General features: G+C 51.2%; 5 protein-coding genes across 5 annotated transcripts; all 5 read left to right on the plus strand.

Moving 5' to 3' along the window:
- Positions 1–667: 667 nt before the first annotated feature.
- A1O9_00283 (uncharacterized protein) lies at positions 668–2,524 on the plus strand (the record flags this gene model as incomplete). The annotated part of the gene is made up of 1 exon (XM_013409447.1): positions 668–2,524. One exon carries the CDS (start codon positions 668–670, stop codon positions 2,522–2,524), a length of 1,857 nt encoding a protein of 618 aa, XP_013264901.1.
- Positions 2,525–2,903: 379 nt separating this feature from the next.
- A1O9_00284 (uncharacterized protein) lies at positions 2,904–3,848 on the plus strand (the record flags this gene model as incomplete). The annotated part of the gene is made up of 3 exons (XM_013409448.1): positions 2,904–3,007; positions 3,067–3,170; positions 3,226–3,848. 3 exons carry the CDS (start codon positions 2,904–2,906, stop codon positions 3,846–3,848), a joined length of 831 nt encoding a protein of 276 aa, XP_013264902.1.
- Positions 3,849–5,510: 1,662 nt separating this feature from the next.
- Positions 5,511–9,675, plus strand: A1O9_00285 (uncharacterized protein; the record flags this gene model as incomplete). Its single annotated transcript, XM_013409449.1, has 3 exons — positions 5,511–7,707; positions 7,730–7,794; positions 7,828–9,675. 3 exons carry the CDS (start codon positions 5,511–5,513, stop codon positions 9,673–9,675), a joined length of 4,110 nt encoding a protein of 1,369 aa, XP_013264903.1.
- A 1,109-nt stretch (positions 9,676–10,784) lies between these two features.
- Positions 10,785–15,575, plus strand: A1O9_00286 (uncharacterized protein; the record flags this gene model as incomplete). Its single annotated transcript, XM_013409450.1, has 1 exon — positions 10,785–15,575. One exon carries the CDS (start codon positions 10,785–10,787, stop codon positions 15,573–15,575), a length of 4,791 nt encoding a protein of 1,596 aa, XP_013264904.1.
- Positions 15,576–18,221: 2,646 nt separating this feature from the next.
- A1O9_00287 (uncharacterized protein) lies at positions 18,222–19,321 on the plus strand (the record flags this gene model as incomplete). The annotated part of the gene is made up of 2 exons (XM_013409451.1): positions 18,222–18,891; positions 18,948–19,321. 2 exons carry the CDS (start codon positions 18,222–18,224, stop codon positions 19,319–19,321), a joined length of 1,044 nt encoding a protein of 347 aa, XP_013264905.1.
- Positions 19,322–19,386: the final 65 nt, after the last annotated feature.

Genomic DNA, 19,386 nt, shown 5'->3' on the forward strand with positions numbered 1-19,386 from the left:
AGAACTGGGATCCGGGATAATAATGGATTCAACTTGGTACAGTAGTAACAGGCCTCGAGTCTCTATTCGTTCCAAGGTCGAAACCATCCGACGCTGGGTTATAAACTTAGAGATAAAGCCACTTGGTCAACTTAGAGTTGCCCATAGTAGCGAAGACCTCTTAGGTAAGGCAGCACCGGTTGCCTTTGATCACACAGTCAGCGGACAGGGACCTACCATAGGGATCTACCCCGTAACCTCTGGGTATGGTACAAGGAATCAAATTAGGCGCTTTTAGCATATGTGTCAGCCATGTGGGGGCTTAGTTACAGCCCAGACCTTACCTAAAGCCAAAGTCTTGCCTCAGCTATCACACAGTTTCTTAACCGCTGCCAAGCCACCTAGCTTCAACAACACTAACTACCTATGGTATGGCTTCCCGAGCTAGCTTATTGAATCATCCCTCAAGCTGCCGGCTATCTCTTGCATCTCAAATCGATTCTACAAATAAATCTCGACTTCATTCAGTGTTTGTCTTCACAGGCTTCTGTGTTTCAGTATCGGCTCTGGCTGCCTCGACTTCCGCCATTGGTTTTCCTCCCTTTATAAACCCCTTAAACCCTCCCTTATACACCCTAAAACCCCTTGCTCTAGCCAAAAAAAATTATTCCGGCTTCTCCTATGCTGTATGCCCTCAGACCACCTCTACACTCAGACGAGAGCTCTCTTTCTCTGTCGCCCTGCCGCAATCAGGCTATTTGCCTCGAATAATTCAATTGGAAGCTGGCCTCGGCTGAGCGTCCTTTACCATGGCCAGTCGCGCCCCTCCACAACCAAGACACCCTCTATAGAAATTGACCCTCTCGTTGATGTCAACAGCCTTGCAAACACTGTCGATGCCTACCGTGCAGCGAATCGCGCTCCGGGACTCCTGCTACAATATGGTTCTAAAGGCAGCTCGTTGCCAACAAATAAAGTGAACTGGAATAAACCCAAGCATGACCGCGCGAACCAATTCCCCAGGGCTGCTTCCCGCAGCTTGCGCAACCATTTGACTCCTGGCTCGACTAGAAAAGGTACGGTTGCAGATACTACCACCCAATGGGCGTTGGACAAGGATGCCATCATTCCGTCCGCCTACCGACTCCCATGGACTAGAAACTTTGGGATGCCTCTGTCTGGCTCGCCCTGGCTCTCAGCTGAAGAGCAGTTGTCTAAAGAGATCGAAGCGTTTGAGACATATGTTTCTCCTACTCAAGAAGAACAAAATGCTGCGGAGCTCGCATTTAGCGATCTGAGACGTGTGATCAAGGCTACCAACAAGCACATGGATGTCGACATCATTGGATCGCGCTCCACTGGCACAGCAGATCCCTTATCCGACATTGACGTCAATGTTTCCCTACCTATCACGCCATCATCGATGAAAGCTCAGATTCAACCTGATCGTATCCTACGCTCAATAAGCTCGTCGATTCGCACATGGAGAACCAATCATCAAAATCGAGAATGCCCCATAGAGACGGTCCTGTACGTGAAGAAAGCAGTGGTTCCGATTTTGCTTTGCCGCCACAGTCAGACAGGGCTTCCAATTCAGATTCAATCCACGCCTAGAACGTTCGATAGCACCGAGTATGTGCGATCATTTATGAAAGAGTTTCCCACACTGAGGAGTTTGTTCAAGGTCATGAGACAAGTATTGCATATGCGGGATCTTCATAATGGTCAGCACGGAGGGCTGACCTCATATCCACTCCTCAACATGATTGTTGCTTCTCTCAAGCTTTCCGAGGGCAAGTCCGCGCCTACTAACTCTGGAGCTCATCTTCTTCATTTCCTGGACCTGTATTGCGAGATCGATTTTGCTACGATGGGTATATCTACCCGACCCCTGGGCTTCTTCTCCAAAGATAAAGACCGCCCCGCTGCAGCTGAAAAGGCAGCAGCGGTCAGTGGGCTCTATACGACAGAAATCCAAGGCCAACAGCACTTGATCACCCGTGCCAAAACATCTCCATCAATTCTGGTCTTTCAAGATCCAGCCAACCCAACGAACAACCTTGGAAAGTCAGCCTGGAGGATTCGCGATGTGCAAGAAACCTTGGTCCGCCTGCGCCATCAGTTGAAGTTGGCAATGGAGGCCTGGGACAAAACACAAATCCAAGAAAGAGAAGAGACGTCCAATACCAAAGGCTCGGCGACTCCGACCAGAGGCCAGTCTGTCCTACGGGCGTTATTAGAGGGTGACTATCGTTTGTATGAGTATGACCGCAATGATATAAGGAAGGCCGTCCAGGATCTGAACCACTCCGCAACGTCCAAAATCAAACAGGAAATTTTGGGTGTGGATGGTGAAATAGATGTTCCGCTTAGCTCCCTCGATCAGGGAACAACAACAACTGCAGACGAAGCTGTTGCTGCAATTGATGACGTAGACTTATTAAGGGAAGTCGTATCGTCTCCAGACCAGGCGAGTCTTTTGGGCCAAAAGCCAGGGAACGGCCAGCTGACGGGTAAGACCAATGACGCTATGCGACAAGGATGAGCCATTGACCCGTTAGAGAAACAATGTGTATATTAGCAACGTAAGAAGGCTACCTGGATTGCCTTTATAATGAGAACGTTATATGTGGAATGACGATCTGTCTTACACTACAACTTAAACTGTCTAGCGCCTGGGTGGGCGCCACCCGGCGCATGTGTGACTGGCGATCACGTGATCACTGCCTCCTCGATGCAAGTCTTGGGCATCTGGTCCGCACTACATTATCACACGGAGGATCATTCGTACTAACGGCTATGGGTCAACTGCGCAGTTTCAGTCGAATTGGCGGTCCGTGTCTACTTTTGTGACATTGATTCTTTCGACGCAAACACACCCTTTTTCCTTCGCATTGTCCTTGAGGTCTGTCTGGTCTAATCCGATGAGCAGTCCTCGCATTGCTATCCCACGTCAGTATGGCGGGCAGTTCGGTGCAACAACCGACAGGCGGCGCTCTGACACCCGAATGCCTCGATTCTTCAAAAGGTATTTGAACAGACAGCCGTGTATGGATCGAAAGGGTCGCTGACACATGTTGTGTACAGGCTATTCAAGTTCCCTCAAATGGACTTTGAGATGGCAGTCTGGGAGATGACGCATCTGTTAATTGCACCGAAGAAGGTGTTCAAGTCAATATATTATCATAAACGTGAGAGCCTTGGACACGGCCTGGTTTGGCTTAGGATGACTGACGAGACGTCTAGAGACACGAAATACCTGGCATCGACCGGATCCGTCATTTACGTACCTGCTGTCATTCTTCCTCCTCCTCACTTCATTTGCATGGTCCTTAGCGTACACGCCTGCGTTCTCGTCGGTTGTCAAGCTGGCCCTGATGTTTGTCATTATCCACTTTTTAGCGGGATCACTCTTTATTTCGACAGTGGCATACTACGTGGTGGGCCGTTTGCTTGGACCAGGAATCGCCGGGTTGCCGGGTCGAAGGCGTCAGCAAGGACTGTTTGGTCCACCAGGAGGCACGCGAGGCGCGGAGGTACTGGAATTCGGCTACTGCTTTGATGTGTCGATACGGGCATTCTTCCCTCCATACGTTTTGCTCTACATCGTTCAGTATATCCTGATGCCGGTCATCAACCATCAGAATCGCGCCTCGACCTTCTTCGCCAATCTTTTATACCTGGCTGCGGGAGTATACTGGAGTTTGATCACTTTCTTGGGGTATAACGCGCTGCACTTTCTCCATCATACCCAATTCTTGTTGTCGCCTATGCTGGCCTGGGGTGTGATATGGCTCGTCTGTACGATCTTGGGAATCAATCTCACAACTGTGGGAACCAGATGGTTGTTCTTGGGCGTCAGGGGCTGATTTCGAGGCACAACAGCCACCCGCACTCCAGCGAGCCCTACCACATCTGTCTGTGAATTTGGAGACATCTGGCATTGACGATCCACCGCCCTACGAGGCCAACGAACAGATAAGAGGCACATACTATATTGGAGTGCAGCCGGCGAAACGAAAATCCGGCCGAGCAGGGACTGCAGAGGAGACTGCGCCGACCCTAGTTGAATCGCCACAGTGGGATCCTGCGCGACCAAACTAAAATTCAAGTCTTTGGCCATGTGTTGAGAAATACACGCCACGAGGGTTGATGATAATCAGGTTGATGGACCCAGGTCAGCTCCCGGGGTACAGGTACACACCTCCATCCGAGTGGTGCTGTAGGCTGGTAGCTAGGTTTGTCCCCGAATCGAGCACGAAGCGGGCATGGCGTTCGGTAGCGGGAGGGGCTAATGCAGGTCCCTCGGGCTCCTTAGGCTTGAATGTGGCCCTGTGGGGGGCCCTCGGAGGGCAAGAGCATTTCCAGGGGCAGCTGTGGCTAGAGATTAGGTCAAGGCCTCGCCGAGTTAGGGCGCAGAACCTGCACAACCACTGACTGACTACAGGGGCTTTTTGTAATATTGTCTTCCTTACCAATTCTGATATAGACTCAGCTCGGAGTATATGTACCACCTATTTCCTGGCTAGGGAGGTGCGTAAATATTGATGTTATAATCAGCATGCGAGTAGCACATCCTCTGTCAGGCTAGCATCGACTGGAGGATGCTGTCTCGGGTAAAGCCTCAGCCGTATTGGCAGGCAGGAGTTTGACAGCTTCTACGATATGGTGTCAGCATCAAACCTCTTCAGATGAGATAAGTTAGAGAGTGAGCTGTGATACTCGCTCAACACTTCCTGTTCTCTTCTTGTTTGGAACGAGTGTCATGTTTGTATTTTCAATGCACGCTCTGGTTCTCCCGCTGGACATGCATCTCAAGGCCCTAGTCTGACATTCGGCCTTATAGGGAGACGATTCCGTGCCTGGGGCTAGCAGGCCTGGGTTAGTGTTAGTGTTCGTGTTAGCAGTAGCAGCCAGTTGGTGTCTATCTGGGACATCCCTGTCGACTGTGCATCTTCCAAACTTCCACCCCCTACCCCTTGCATGTACAATTGGATTTCAGATATTCCTTCCTCTTGCATCCAGTACCTCGTACTCCGTATAAGCTGCACATCAGCTTGCATCTACAGTCACTCCTCTGGGGTCGTTCGATTCCACTTCTTCACTGCTTCTGGTCTGTTCCTCAACCCAGCGACGCGACCTTGATCGTGTTTGGCTTGCGTTGAAACCACTTCTCCAAAAAACCAAAACATAATGTCCTAGTGGACCAGCACATCAACGCTATCTCGCCGACCTCAACTCGTGCGACACTCAGCTGTCATCCCGCCTGCTAGCTGTCTCAGACGTCACCGCCCACCGACGTCAACTGATTCCCATTCCGATTGTCATATATAGAGCGCAGCATGACTTCGGTCCAATCCATGCCTACAACAACACCACACCCTCGCAGTCCGCGAAGTCCTCGAAGCCCATCCTACAAACCTGTCAAGCCTCACGACGATCTGCCTTCGGCCTCAACTTCGATCCCCTCGTCGCCCACGGAGGTTTCTCATCCCTCGCAGTCAGCCTATGGGGCACAGACAAGGAGAAATATGGCAGGGTCAGGTACCTTCTTCACCGATACCCCGTCAGTAGACAACACCCCAGAGGCTGATGAGGTCGAGGATCCCCACGACCTCTCCTTCTCTTCCAACCATATCCTGCGTGCTTCGATGGTGGACAATCTGGTCATGTCCCTTGATCAATTCTCCAGTGGCGCATTTGACGACTCACCATACACGCCTCGTAGCAATAGCTATGACACCGGGGCAAAAGAAATCCGCAAGAGAGGCCACACTTTTTCCTCGTCTGTATCGTCAGAAGGAGATGTTCATGACCTCAGGAGCATGCCCAAGCCTCCAGAAACTGTCCCTCGCATCCCTGCACGCAATAGTGTGAGATATCAGAAAAATGTCCAACGACTACCGAGTATCTTCGGCGAAGATGAGGACTCAGTACGCTCCAAGGTGTATGACGCCCAGCGAGCGACTCAGCCCGGACATGCCAGACGGAAGAAGAATATTTCGGCTGGCGGCAAGAGTACTGGGAGCAGCAACTCCTCGAGCATCGATCTCGGCCATCTTGCCAGTCTCAAAGGCCGATTGGGTGGACCGGGCAATCGACGCTCTCGGAGTTTTGATTTTGGCACCAGACAACGCGTCGCCCGTGCTACAAAGCCAAGTGTGGACGCTGACGGTGCTCCCATGCCTGTCATATTTGCGGGCCCGGAAGCTCGAGAAGGACCTGCTGGTATAACAGCATTGCCAATTATTCGCAAGAACAGCTCCAAATCCTCCAAATCCGCCTATGCAAAAAAGGGACGGTCAGCTGCATTAGGGACTGGCACCTTGAGGAATGATGCTTTGCCACAGCTTCCCACCATGAAAAGTGTACCTGGTCTAAACACAGCTGCCCATGACTACAAGTCTAATGGGCCGCCGCTATATGAATCTACGCCCGTTCCAAGACCGGGGTTCTTTCGTCGTGTCTTCGGCTCATCTAAAAATCCTGTGGCTCATACAGACTCGGGCCTCAATTTACACCTCTCCCTACACAAATCGCATGGTCGATCTACCCCCGTACAAGATGATAACCAGCCTCCAAGCACCCCTACCGGGAGAGGTCCCCGGGCAGCAGTTCGACGAACCTCCACAGATATTTCCGCGAACAAGGAGAACCAGCCCGTCATTACGAAGAAATCTTCGGCCTTTTTCCGCCGGAGAAAGAAGTCGTTCTCGAACGTCGTCCCTCCTCCCCTTCCCTTGACTTTGAATGCTGAGTTAAAGGCAGATGCAGAACCAACCAGTGAAACAAGTCCCGTCAGCAGCTTACGAGCATTTATGGATCCATACTTGGGGGAGGAACCGCCCCCAGGAGCCGGTCACGGCCGAACAAATTCCATGCAGGGCTACTACAAGAAGCCAATACCACCTCCTGCATTTGCGCTGCCAAAGGAGTCAGATAATCCTTCGGGGAGCCACGCACGAACAGAGTCGCATAGTAGTAACAAGACCTTGAAGTCCAACCAAAAACCACCATCCACCTTGCGCATTCCCCACCAGGACTCTTTTCTTGCTGATAGCAGCAGCACCGGCAGCACCGAGGAGTCTTCACGAATATCATCCTTTGATACTACTCAGCATTCTGATAGCGATAGGTCAGCTTTTAGAAAGCGCCAATCTGCCAACGACCTGCGGGTTGAGCGTTCTGGGTCGTACAATTCTCTGCCGAATCCAAGTCCTGATCCAAGAAAGACAACGCCGCGACAGGGATCATGGAAATCCGATAAGACATCTTTATCAGCCACAGGAATGGCTCAGTCGCAGACTCATCATGCCGAAACTGGTGAGCATCATGGCAGCAAGACAACTCTAAACCAGAAGGTGGCAGTATCGGCACCAGTACGCCAAAGTTCGGTGGTCGAATCTACTTCCGATCTCAGTGAATATAGATCCGCCCCTAGCACGCCCCTCATCATTGAGGCGCCTGACAACGGCATTTTGGTGACTCCATCACATACGCTTCGACCTGGCCATTCTCAGGCACAGATACAAGACCATAAAAGGAAGGCCCAACAGATCTTTGATAACGCTGACGACGAAGTCGAATCTTCCGATGCTGGGCCCTGGCTTGGTGAAGCCGGCCCCGACCGTGAACATGTGCGGAAAGCATACATGGAACTGTTTGATTGGGTCAATCAGGACATCTTGGAATCGCTGCGAGGCCTTTGCGATCGCATTGCTTTGAAGGGTGAGACCCAGCAAATGGACAGAGTGGTGGATTCCTTTGCAAGACGATGGTGCGAATGCAACCCTGCACACGCTTTTCGATCGAGTGGTAAGTCCAACACCATATGAATTGTTTCAATAGCTAACACCACCAGATGTGGTGCATACGATATGTTACTCAATACTGCTTCTAAACACCGACTTGCATCTTGCCGATATTGGACAGAAGATGACCAAGGTGCAGTTTGTGCGGAATGCGCTTCCCACCATCAAGCAAGTCGCTCAAGTAAACGGTACTGATGAGACAACACGAGGACTCTCAGTCGACTCAAGGATGAATATGTCTACTCTCGAAGATTCGAGCAGCGGTCGGACTCCCAAAAAATCCATGGATCCTACCAGCAATGTCGATCAGCAAACTTCTGAGGCTAGGCCCGAAGGCCGCCCAGATGCAGGACCTGGAAGAGCTTGGGAAATGCAGATGGAGTCCGTCCTGAGGTCTTTCTACAGTTCAATCGCACAGGAACCTTTACCACTCTTTGGCTCACCGATCGACCCGAATACGCATTTGAATGCATCCAATAATTTCCTGACCATTGGATCGAATATGCTGCGCCGAACACCCAGTGTCTTGAGCAAAGCACATTCTGATACACAGCGTGGACGATTAGGCGGCGAAAGTAAGTCTCTTGGTGCTAGGTGGGCCAGCAAGGCAAGATCGCGACCTCGTTTGCCATCAGCACCCGGGTTTGGCTCTAGTAGAACCAGCGTTGACGAGCAGTCGTCCGCCTGGAGTCCATCGATGTCGAGCACCTGGAGCAAGGTATCCCTTGGTAAAACACTAACATCGATGTCAGTGGACTCTCTGGGTACTGAGGCCACCCACAACGATTACCAGTCCTCGATTGGGTTTGCTAATGCTTTAAGTCAAGCAATTATTCGAGATGATCAAATGGATTTCCCAGTAGAGGAGAATATCAAAGCCGGAGCCTTGCTTGAGGATGAATCTCTCGAGCTCTGTGGCGCACCTTGGGCTAAGGAAGGAATTGTCAAGCACAAATGTCACTTGGAGGGTGTGGACAAACGGTCCAAAGACCGGAATTGGAATGATTGTTTTGCAGTGATCGAGAAAGGATGGATGAGATTATTCTCATTTTCCATGACGGCCAAGTCACTCCGAAACAAGGCTCGCACACCTCGGGCAGGAGCAGTTGTAGGAGGAGGCAATTGGCAAGAGAATGCGGAAGAAGTATGGAAGTTTATGCTTCGTCATACTATTGCAAGCTCACTGCCACCGCCAGGGTATTCCAAAGCGAGACCGTATGTGTGGGCGTTGAGTCTACCAACCGGTGCAGTGCATCTTTTCTCGGTTGGAACCCCAGACATTGTCAAGGAATTTGTCCACACGGCCAATTTCTGGAGTGCCCGTCTATCCAAAGAGCCCATGATGGGTGGGATCAGCAACATGGAATACGGTTGGAGCGACGAGGTTGTCAACCGAGCTCTGATGGTGTCTGAGTCTCAGCCTACCCATAACGGCGGGTTGAATGCACGACCAAGCACTCAGATGTCGATGCGGAGCTCCATGGACCATGTCGGTGGTGTGCGTGCTAAGCTTCCAGGAGACAAGGCCCAGATCAAGGAATGGAACCCTCCACAGCAGTCGATGTTTGCCTCACAATTACTTGAGGTGGACCAGTTAAGGGCGTTGCAGACATACGTCAGCAACGTGGAAGAAGAGTTATCGAAGCACAATGAGCTTCGGGGGTTGATGCTTCTTGCCTTCACGACTAAGCATCCGAATGCGAACAAGGCAATGAACAACTGGGAGAAGAAGAGCAGTTACTTGCTCCGTGAGATCGTCAAGTTCCGGACATATATCGACACGCTGCAAAATGCAGAGGCCACGAAACAGCGGATTTATTCTCTGCGAAAGCAGGAAGATGCGGCAGTCCGTGCTGAGATGGATGCGAGAGCAGTGAATGCATAGAACCAGCCTCGCGTAATATGGAAGGAGTGATGCGGCGGAGTACAAAGTATTATTGTCAGCGCTTGCAATTTCCTACATGTATCATATTACGAGTCACGACTTATGAAGCTGCTGAAGGGAAAGGGGGTTTCTGGGTAGAAGGTACGTAGCTTGTGCTACAATGATATGTATGAATCGAGTCCGTCGTAACTTGTATGTACCGAGTACTCCGTACTCCGTCTTTGATGACTGATGATGATAAGCACCTGATAGGAGTTCGACATGGCCCAATTCGACTTTGGTACACTAAGAGCAAGGGAGACCTCGCTTAGGGCGCGTCAGCCCCTGAAGCAGTGAAGCATGGATGACTCCCTGCAAGATGGACAGATGGCGTGTCCATTTCTGGAGATGGCGGCCCTTGGGCGTCGAGAGATGAAGCCGGCGAGGAGAGGACAGGAGGGGCGTTGCCCGTCTCTTGGGTGGCCGTTTAACTGTGACGAGTCGGGACGCTGACTAGGGTCTGAATATGTGCCTGGTAAAGGTGCTGTTAACCGTGTTCATTAGTTAAGAACCCGGGTGCTCAGTGAAGGCGGTTAGGGGCTCCGAAGGCTAATCCGAATAAAGTGGCTGAGTGGAGTGGCTAGTACTGCCCGAGGGGCCCCTAGCAACCCTAACTGCCCGGGGTGCTCCCTCCTCTGTCCTTCCGCATTTCGTCCTCGTAGTCTCAGTTTCAGGGAGGTGGAGGCGCACCAGATGACTTTGGAACACTCAGAGTCTTCAGTCTACAGTCTGCCTCACATTCACATTCCCACTCATCCCTGCACCCATCACTACCACAGAATACCGCTGTATTTTCGAACATAGCTGACATCCACCATCAAACTGCACATCTTGCGGGTTCGATGCTGCCTCCCTGAACACCTCATCTATACGAGGCAATAAAAAACAACGCGCTCTCCTCTCTCCACCTCGTCATCCCGCGCGTCAAAAGTCCGGGTTTATCTCCACACACATGCAGATGTCCAATACACGTCCCGTCAAAGGCTCGAACCACTTCAGCCGAAGACTTCTCAATCTACTCGTACGTGTGCAATAGTAGGACTTGCCACTGAGGTCGGCCCACACACAACATGTCGTCCTCAATCCTGTCCTCGCGGCCACAGACAGCGCGCCGTTCGTCAAGAGTTCCTGGCGGTTTTGATCCAGACGAGGAGGACGACGTGTCACCTGCAAGCAGTGTCAACAATGATTCGTACAGTGACTCCCATCATACCTTCTCGCTCCCCTCAGGCCCGCAGGATCCAAGCAGTCTTCTGCAGCCAGTCGACGAAAACACAAACCTCGGTCTACCAGCTAATATGACTTTGGACGAAAGCGCCATGAACAAAAAACTCCTGGACATCGAATCGAGCTTCAACCCCGACCCTTCCCAAATGACTAACGAGAGCTCGCAAAACCTTCCCCTTGATGATACTCACCAGTTTGGCGTCTTGAACAATAAGGTTGCAGTGCGAAAGAAGCCCCATCCTATCCAAATATCATATGCCAACCAGGACGACGAAAGCCTCCTCCTTCCTAGCCGCGTCGAAGTCCACTCTCCTCGCACACCGCCCGGTGGCTATAAAACTCCCGCGCTTGAACAGCAAGAATTTCATGACATGGATGCCACCGAAGACGCTATACCGCTCGCCCCTAATACTTCCGCTCTTGAAAACATGTCTTCCTCTCCAACCGCTGCTGCTACGGCGCGGACACTACAAAGGGTTCAGTCTCTGGCGACAATAGGTGGCTATGAGACCGCTAACGAGCAGGAAGATGCGCCTTCCGCTGACAGAGAAAGTGCCGTTTCGCAGGAAGATGTTGATGCCACCCCTAGGAAGGATGGCGTACACCCTGACAACAATGGCCGCTTTTTAGAAGTGCCAGGCAGTGTCGATGGACAGCAGGAGTCGTCCGATGGGAACTCTCGACCATCTAGAAGGCCTCGATACCTCCACAAGCGATCATCTCAGGCCCGTTTGTCCTACGACTCAATGGCAAGCTCGAATACGGATGCTAGTGACGCCACTCTCGGAGCAGATTTCGCCCTTCAATCAGGTGGCGCAGTGCCCGATTCTCAGCGGAAAACAAGAAATACCATTTCTCGGCAAGCCAGTCTTGGGAGCATGATGTCTGGCATCTCGAGTATGAGTGATGACGATCGCCAACAACGACAAGCCGGTGCACCTGATTTAAGCACTCTGGAAGAGGAAAGCCCCAGATCCAACAAAGCTGGAGGTCTGTTAACTCCCAAGGCTTCGACGTTCAGTTTCAAAATGCCTACTGATACTGTCATCGCGAATAATGTTCGAGATCTGGAGGTGCCTGGCACTTTTGCTCGACAATACCGCCAAGAACGAAACCTTTCACCGGAAAAGGCCACCATCATCGGCATGACGCCGGGCCCGAAGCGAGGGCTAACTTTGAAGGAGCATCGCAGCACCGTCGAAAAACTAGGCAAGGAGAATTTCGACTTGAAGATGAAGATTCATTTCCTAGACCAAGCACTTCAGAAACGGTCTGAAGACGGTATCAAGGAGATGATCACAGAAAATGTACAACTAAAGTCCGATCGGTTGAGGTTGGAAAAGGATAATCATAATTTACGAAAGCAAGTTCGAGAGCTGCAGAAAAAACTCGAAGAAAACGGTGAAAGAGAATCTCCCACGGCAGACCAAGGTTACGGAACCGATGAAGAAAGGAGTCCGACCGCGGAAGAAGAAGTGCTATACCTTCGTGAACGAGTGGAGATTACAGAGATCGAGATTGAGAAATTACGATCGGAAAATCTAGCGAAGGAATCAGAGAAGCGAAGACTAGCTGAAATGGTCAAATCGCTTGGAGATACTCGTGCTGCAACTTCCGACGTCGGTTCGCGAGAAGAGCGCGACATGTGGAAGGACATGCTTGAAGCCGAAACCATTGCTCGAGAACAATCCGAAGAAGACAACAAGAGACTACGGGAAGAAAATCAAAGACTGAAAAGTGATTCTCTTAGTCAAAGCAAGTCCTTGTCTCGGAAACCACGGATGGGCAGCTCAGTAGTCTCTCGCTCTAGCAGCTTTGAGGCAGCAAACGCACAGAACGCCGAGCTCGAGAGACTGAGACACGAAGTCTCAGAACTCCAAAAGATGATTGGAGCCCAAGCTTCGACATTGACATCCCGTAACAAGGAGAAAGAGCGTCTGTATCAGGAAATTGAGGATTTGAAGCTTGGCCGATTGGGAGGTCTGCGGTCTGTTGCTGGCGACAGTATTCTTGACAGGTCTGCATCGAGAGCGAGATCGCATTCACGTGCAAGCAATGGGACTCGCGTCTCCCGACTGAGTGATCAAGAACGAGAGGGCCTCGAGACCCGGATCAATGAACTCCGAGATGAGGTTTCCCAACTCAAACTTGAGAATCAGACTCTGCAAGGCCAATTCGACGAGGCCCTTGCCGAGCTGGATGCGGTCGATGCTCAGGCGCAAGCAGATGCTGATCAGTTCAATGAAGAGCTCCACATACTTACTCAAGAGCGCGATAATGCGCTCCGAGATGCTGAAGAGCAAGACCTTGCGTTCCAGAGTCTGAAGTCTGAGTTCCAGGGTGAAATTGACGGAATGGCAGACGAGTTTGACGCCAAGGTGGACGAATGCAATCGGCTTGATCAAGAACTCAAGGATCAAATCGAAAACGTCAAAGCGCTTCAATCAGAGATGCGATCAGCCTCGGAGGGACTGGTTCGACTGGAAGAAGATGCTCAGCAAAATCTCTCGCGGTACCAGTCTGTCAAGGGCGAGCTGGATGACGCTAACAAGGAGCTTGAAAGTCTCGAGAAGAATCTTGCTGAGGCCGAAATCAAAATCCAAAGGCTGACAGTTCAACAGGAGAGCAGTCATAATGAGATTGCATTCCTTCGTGAAGAGCAGGACGGTGACAAGATCAAAATTGGAGATCTTGAATCACTTCTCAAGAAGGTCCACCTTAACTTGGAGTCCGAAAGAGAGAAGAGTCGAGATTTGGAACGGCGGATTAGTGAAGAACGGTCTCAAAGAGAGACAGTGGCAAGCCAAGAGAAGCAGGATGTGCAGAGAATCATCAATGACCTCAACCGCGAAGCTACTGGGACGAAAGATGAGCTTCGACGAGTACGGAAAGCTCTTTCATCTCGTAACATCGAGGCCGACGCCTTTAAGGATCGCTTGACCGAGTTGGAGGAGAGCCTGCGCAACATCATCGGCGATCCAAATGCCACTCGAACGGGCTTGATTGGAGCCGTCGGTCGAATGAGCCGAGACCTCGAACAGACTACTATGGAGCTTGCATCAGTGAAGAGTCGACTTGAGGAAAGCGAAAGCCTTCTCGCTGATCGTGATACCCTACTTGAGTCTACCAGCCATGAGTGCCGCAGGTTAGCAGACTCGTTTGAGAGAGAGAAACAAGGTCGACGACAAGACAAGATCGACTTTGAGCGTGCGAATAAAGGCCATAATTCCACAACTCGCGCACTCACCAATTCATCGGCAAGAATTGCTGAATTGGAGGGATTACGACAGACGGACAGGAAACGTATGGCACAGATGGAGGCTCAGCTCAAGGAGCAGCTCACTGAGCGAAATCAGATCTTACTCAATCTCTGGAAGAAGCTGTCTGCAATGTGTGGTCCAGATTGGGCCCATAACAACAGTCTTATCAATGGCAATCTCCCATCACAAGAGGTAATTGGTAATATGCTCTTTTGGCCTGGTTTCAGTCGAAACTTGCTACTTGCTGCCAAGCAGGTGGAAGGAACTCTTTCTACTTTCAGAGACAAGATCAAGCGAGTTGAACGAGAACTGTACAAAGAGTATCAAGCCTTGGAGCAAACCCTTGAGGTGCGTACTCGCAAGCTCGAAAGGATCGAAGAGAGCTGGGAGAAGATGAAGCTCAAAATGAGCGAAATGGAGCTCCATAGCAATGCTGAACATGCACCACGGACACCAAGGTCGGGCAGAACACCTGAGATCAGCAAGCTCAAGGGAGAGAATAGGCTATTGAAGGCGGAGCTCCAGCTGCTGCAACAGCAACAAGTGCACCACCACATGCATCAGCGACGAGATCGAAATGAAAGTCGGGCTTCTGGTTATTCAAGTGTGATGTCTGGCGAGGGCGTCAACCAAAACGTTGATGGTGCGGTGAATGGGGTTGTTGGAGTTCCGACCCGGTCATCAAGCATGAGGCGCAGCCGTAATATGGAACTGCAGCGACATCATACCACGGGCATTGTTGAACATCTTGCCAGTACGAATTATGAGGTCACGTCGATGCGCTCGAATTCGATCTCCAGTCGAAATTCCGGTTTGACGCCAAGTGAGCGAGAGCGGGGAGGATTGATGGTTCCTGCGGGACCGTTCAATGCCCCGGTTAACGGCAACTTTGCGCTCCCTCCACCACCAAGGGAAGCGCCACCGGCACCTCCCAGTACAGCGTCGGGATCAGATCTGGGGAGCCTTAGCACCGCCATCACTATTGGCGGCCCAGGAGGCCCAGGACATGAGAAATGGATCCACCGACTTAGGGAGTTGGAAAGGAGACTGAAGCAGGAGCGGGAAGCACGCCTCTTGGATCGCAGCGGAGCTCGCAAAAGACTCGAAGAGCGCGACGCGGTCAACGAAGAACTCAGGCGAGAGCTGGAACGCGAGCGAGTCAGGAAGAGCACCGAAAACCCACCCGACGGTATCTTGCCTCCTCCGCAGTATCCAGCGTTGGAAGCTCCACCGGCTGAGCTGGAGGGTGCAAGCACGCTCCTCCTGACTGATGGGCATAGGAACGGAGTTGGGCTCGGAATTGGGCATGGGCATGGGCATGGGCATGGGAGCGGAAACGGCAGTGGGAATGGGAGCGGGACAAGGAAGCGCTAGGTTCGTTCAATTCGATTGTCTTGGGCCGCGACAGTGCAGTATATCTTATCACGGAAGAAGAGCAGGGCTGGCCTCGGGTTCCGGGTTCGCCTTCATCGTGCTGGTTCTCGTGTTGGGCTCAGGAGGAGGAGTTGAGCGAGCGAGCGAGCGAGGGTTTGTTTCTTGTTGCTGTTTTGGAGATGCCCGACCGTCGATTTCTAAGCCTGGAATTGGTGTTTGATGCGTTTCTCTTCACCTTTGCAGACTCCGTGTATGATTATAAGAAGGAAACGCGGTGCTAGACCGACATATCAGAGCGGCGCGAGTGTGCCGCGTTCATGTGCATGTGTACTTCTGTACTTGTGTACTATTGCACGTAAATGCAGTCACACGTGGATGAAACAAGCCTGTTTCTGTTCACTGCAGTTCCAAACCCGAGACGAGACGCAAGTATAGTAATGAAATGTACCCATCTAGAATGATTCACACTTTTTGATGCCTTTCACCGTGATCGTGCAGATTTCCGCCAAGAAAAAGTTCGTTGTCAAGGGCAGAGCACAAGGCAGAAAAAACGCATCTTTCCGACCAAACACTGCATTTTTAGCGTCTCTCAGCCCTTCGAAATTCTTTACGAGGTTCAAAGTACGGATGCTCTGGCACACGCAGAAGCCCCCAAAGGCGGAATCACTATGGAGGACATTTTAAACACTCCTCAACATCTTAAACTCGTGTATATGGCTCTACCCGTCCAGTGTCCTAAGGCTACAACCACCTCCAAGCGAATCACAGCCTGTGGAGTGTCGTCGGCCTCTTCAACGACCGCTTTCAGAACCAAATGTTGCGCATATCAGCTTGTTTGCATTCTCTGGCTCACTGCTACCTCGTTGGGGCTTGTGAAAATTGTCATGCACGCCTACGTTGACTTTCTAGCCCTCGCTGTCTCGCGCAGTCGTCCAGCCTTGCCGCAGCCTTTATTGCTGACACCACGACCCTTCTAGTGTCTCTCGGAGTTTCTTGGTCCTCCTGCACTGTGGAGTAGCGATCAGCAAGGTCGATATCTTCTCGGGGACGAGGTGGCACATCCCGCGAGCATGTGTGATTTTCTAGCATTGCCTTTGGTACAGTGTCTCCAGGCTCTCGAACGCTCTTGGGTTTCGTATGCTCCCCATGAGGCCGGTGAGATCATGCCGCACGTCCCCCCTGCCTGCAGGTTGTCTAGCCTCCAATCAGATCTCATGCATCGTCAGGGTCGAGTTCGATCGTCACTGCTTTTTAAGTGTCTATCAGCCTCGAATTTCTTCAATTCTCCACACTTACTATCAGTCCCTGATTCTCTGGCCCTGGCGAATAGCGTCACTGATCCTGCAGTGTACAGCCTTTTTAGCGTCTCTCAGCTTCCAACTTCTTGTATCGCCTCGCTACTACCTGAGAGGCAGTCGGTAGTCCATTGCTTGTTTGGTGTATTCCGGTCTTTTGTTTCCGCACATTGCCACAGCGTTCTTCCAGAGGCTCTGCTCTGCCATTTGCTTTCCAAGTGCGCACTGCATTTTTCGTGCTCCTCAGCCTCAACAGTCTTGGAATTGCACGTGGTTGGGGCATTTTGTCAGTCGAAAGGCAACTACGCTACTTTTTATTCCCCTCTATGGCGCTGCAATTCGGTCGAGAGTCTACGGCCCATTGACACTTAAAGAGCGGGTAAAAGAAGCCAGCTTCATTACAGTGCCGCGTCGTGATCTCACATGCCGACCCAAGTTATGGCTCCCAAAACCCACAGTCAAGCATATTAGCAGCTATGGTCTCGTACATACTTCGGTTGACATCGAAGGCCTCACTGTTAGGCCTTTCACCGCAATCCTCGTGGCATCCTTTGACGAGGGGGGGCATTGTGTGGTATAGCCAAGGAAAGGTATTACAGATTGGGATATTCATTCTTCCTTGCAAATGTGGATCGATCATTATGTCCTCTCCTAGTTCCTGGGGCTCCAGTGTGGGGTGTCGTTCGGCTAATTATCAGTCCCAAACTTACGAGTAGTACCATTGGTACGGGCCACAGAAACTTAAGTGAATAGTCCATCGTGAAGAGTACTACATATATTACATGCGTCTCGTGTTCACGTGCCATGTGGTAATTAAGTCCAGAACGATATACCAAAGTTTCGGGTCTGTAAATAGAAAGAACGGCAATTAACTGGGGTTACCCACCGTTCAAGTCGGCGATGGCGTGTCCGTTCAGTCTAGCACGCGTGGACTGGGCCAAGAAGGAGTCCGTGCAGCAGTTCGCCTCCTAAAGTCCAGACCTGGACCTTTTTGGATGGCACGTGCGTCGAAGATACTAGTGATGTCAATATTGAACTCTTCGAGCGACCATTGTTTTTATCTAGCTAAGTATCTCATCGCTGCTTTGGTTCTGCGACATAAGATTGGATTTGATGGAGCAACCGAGGGCAAAATACAACGTCGCCACCCATTGACTATCTAAAACAGACTTTTGCAGACTTGTTACTATCAGAATCTCAGGGTCTGCTACGTGTGCTACGCCAGGAACTAGAAAAGAAGTGTTTGTATAAGAAGCTAGACATCGTTCTTTGTAAATGGCATTATCTACACCCCTACGTTTCCACCTATCCGCAGAGTTGTTTCTTTCCTTTTTTGGGGATATCTTTGACAATGTATTTCAGTACCCTGTGCCTCGCCACGGCGCTTCTCGCCAGGTTCGGAGTCGAAGCCTGTTCTCGAGTCACCTATAATGCCGGTGTCGATGACCGCTTCGTTATCGGGAGGTCCATGGACTTCGTCGCTTCAACAAACGCGAGCATATACACGTTTCCTGCCGGCCTCCAACGGAACGGATCAGTCGGTGCCAACTCACTTCAGTGGACTTCGAAATACGGTTCAATGGTGACTGCGATGTACGACAGCGTGGCCATCGATGGCATCAACACCGAAGCATTGACAGGGAGCGTTCTCTATCTCGGCCCCAGTGACTACGGACAACGGAATGCCTCTCGCCCAGGTGTTGCCATCGGGTTCTGGCTCCAATACTTTCTCGACATGTACTCGACGGTCGACGAAGCCGCAACAGCACTGCAAAAAATGGACATCCAGGTTGTAACTGCAACATTGGTCCCAGGGGTTTCCTCCGTCGGACATATTTCGCTCTCGGACAAGTCGGGCGACAACTTAATTCTTGAATATCTGGATGGCAAACTCGTCATGCACCAAGGAAAACAATATCCAGTCATGACGAATGACCCGACCTTTGATGAACAGCTCGCGATCGCGGCTTATTGGAAACCTATGTCCAATTACTCACTACCGGGAACCGGTACTCCTTCAGGTATGTTTCAGATCTATCGAATTTACGTAACATCATGCTAACTGCCTTGCTTTCAGACCGCTTTGTTCGCCTATCATACTACAACGGCTTGGTCCCTCAATCTGGCGACCTGGTCACAGCGGTCGCAACCACGGCGGGAATGATCCGAGCTGTCAGCGTGCCGTTTGTGCCTGAAAGTCAAATCAACAAGGGCCTCGATGTCTGGCCCACTCTTTGGCGGGTCTATTACGACGTGAAGGACATGATGTTCTTCTATGAAAGCGCCGTCGCGCCGATATCCATCTATATGAGCTTAGGAGACTACGACCTGAGCTCGAAAGGCAAGGTGCAGCGCCTAGACCTCGCCGATGCTGATTGGGAAGACAGGTATGGTGATATGAAGGGAAAATTCGTTGAATCTAAACCTTTTGCTCCTGTTGGTGGAGTCTAGGCAGTTAGACCTATGACCATCTCAGGCTCTCAGCCTTCCACTGCAACGGCGTCGTTAATCTTATT

Source organism: Exophiala aquamarina (assembly GCF_000709125.1).
Source record: "Exophiala aquamarina CBS 119918 chromosome Unknown aczIA-supercont1.1, whole genome shotgun sequence".
In the NCBI taxonomy this organism is placed as follows: Eukaryota; Fungi; Ascomycota; class Eurotiomycetes; order Chaetothyriales; family Herpotrichiellaceae; genus Exophiala; species Exophiala aquamarina.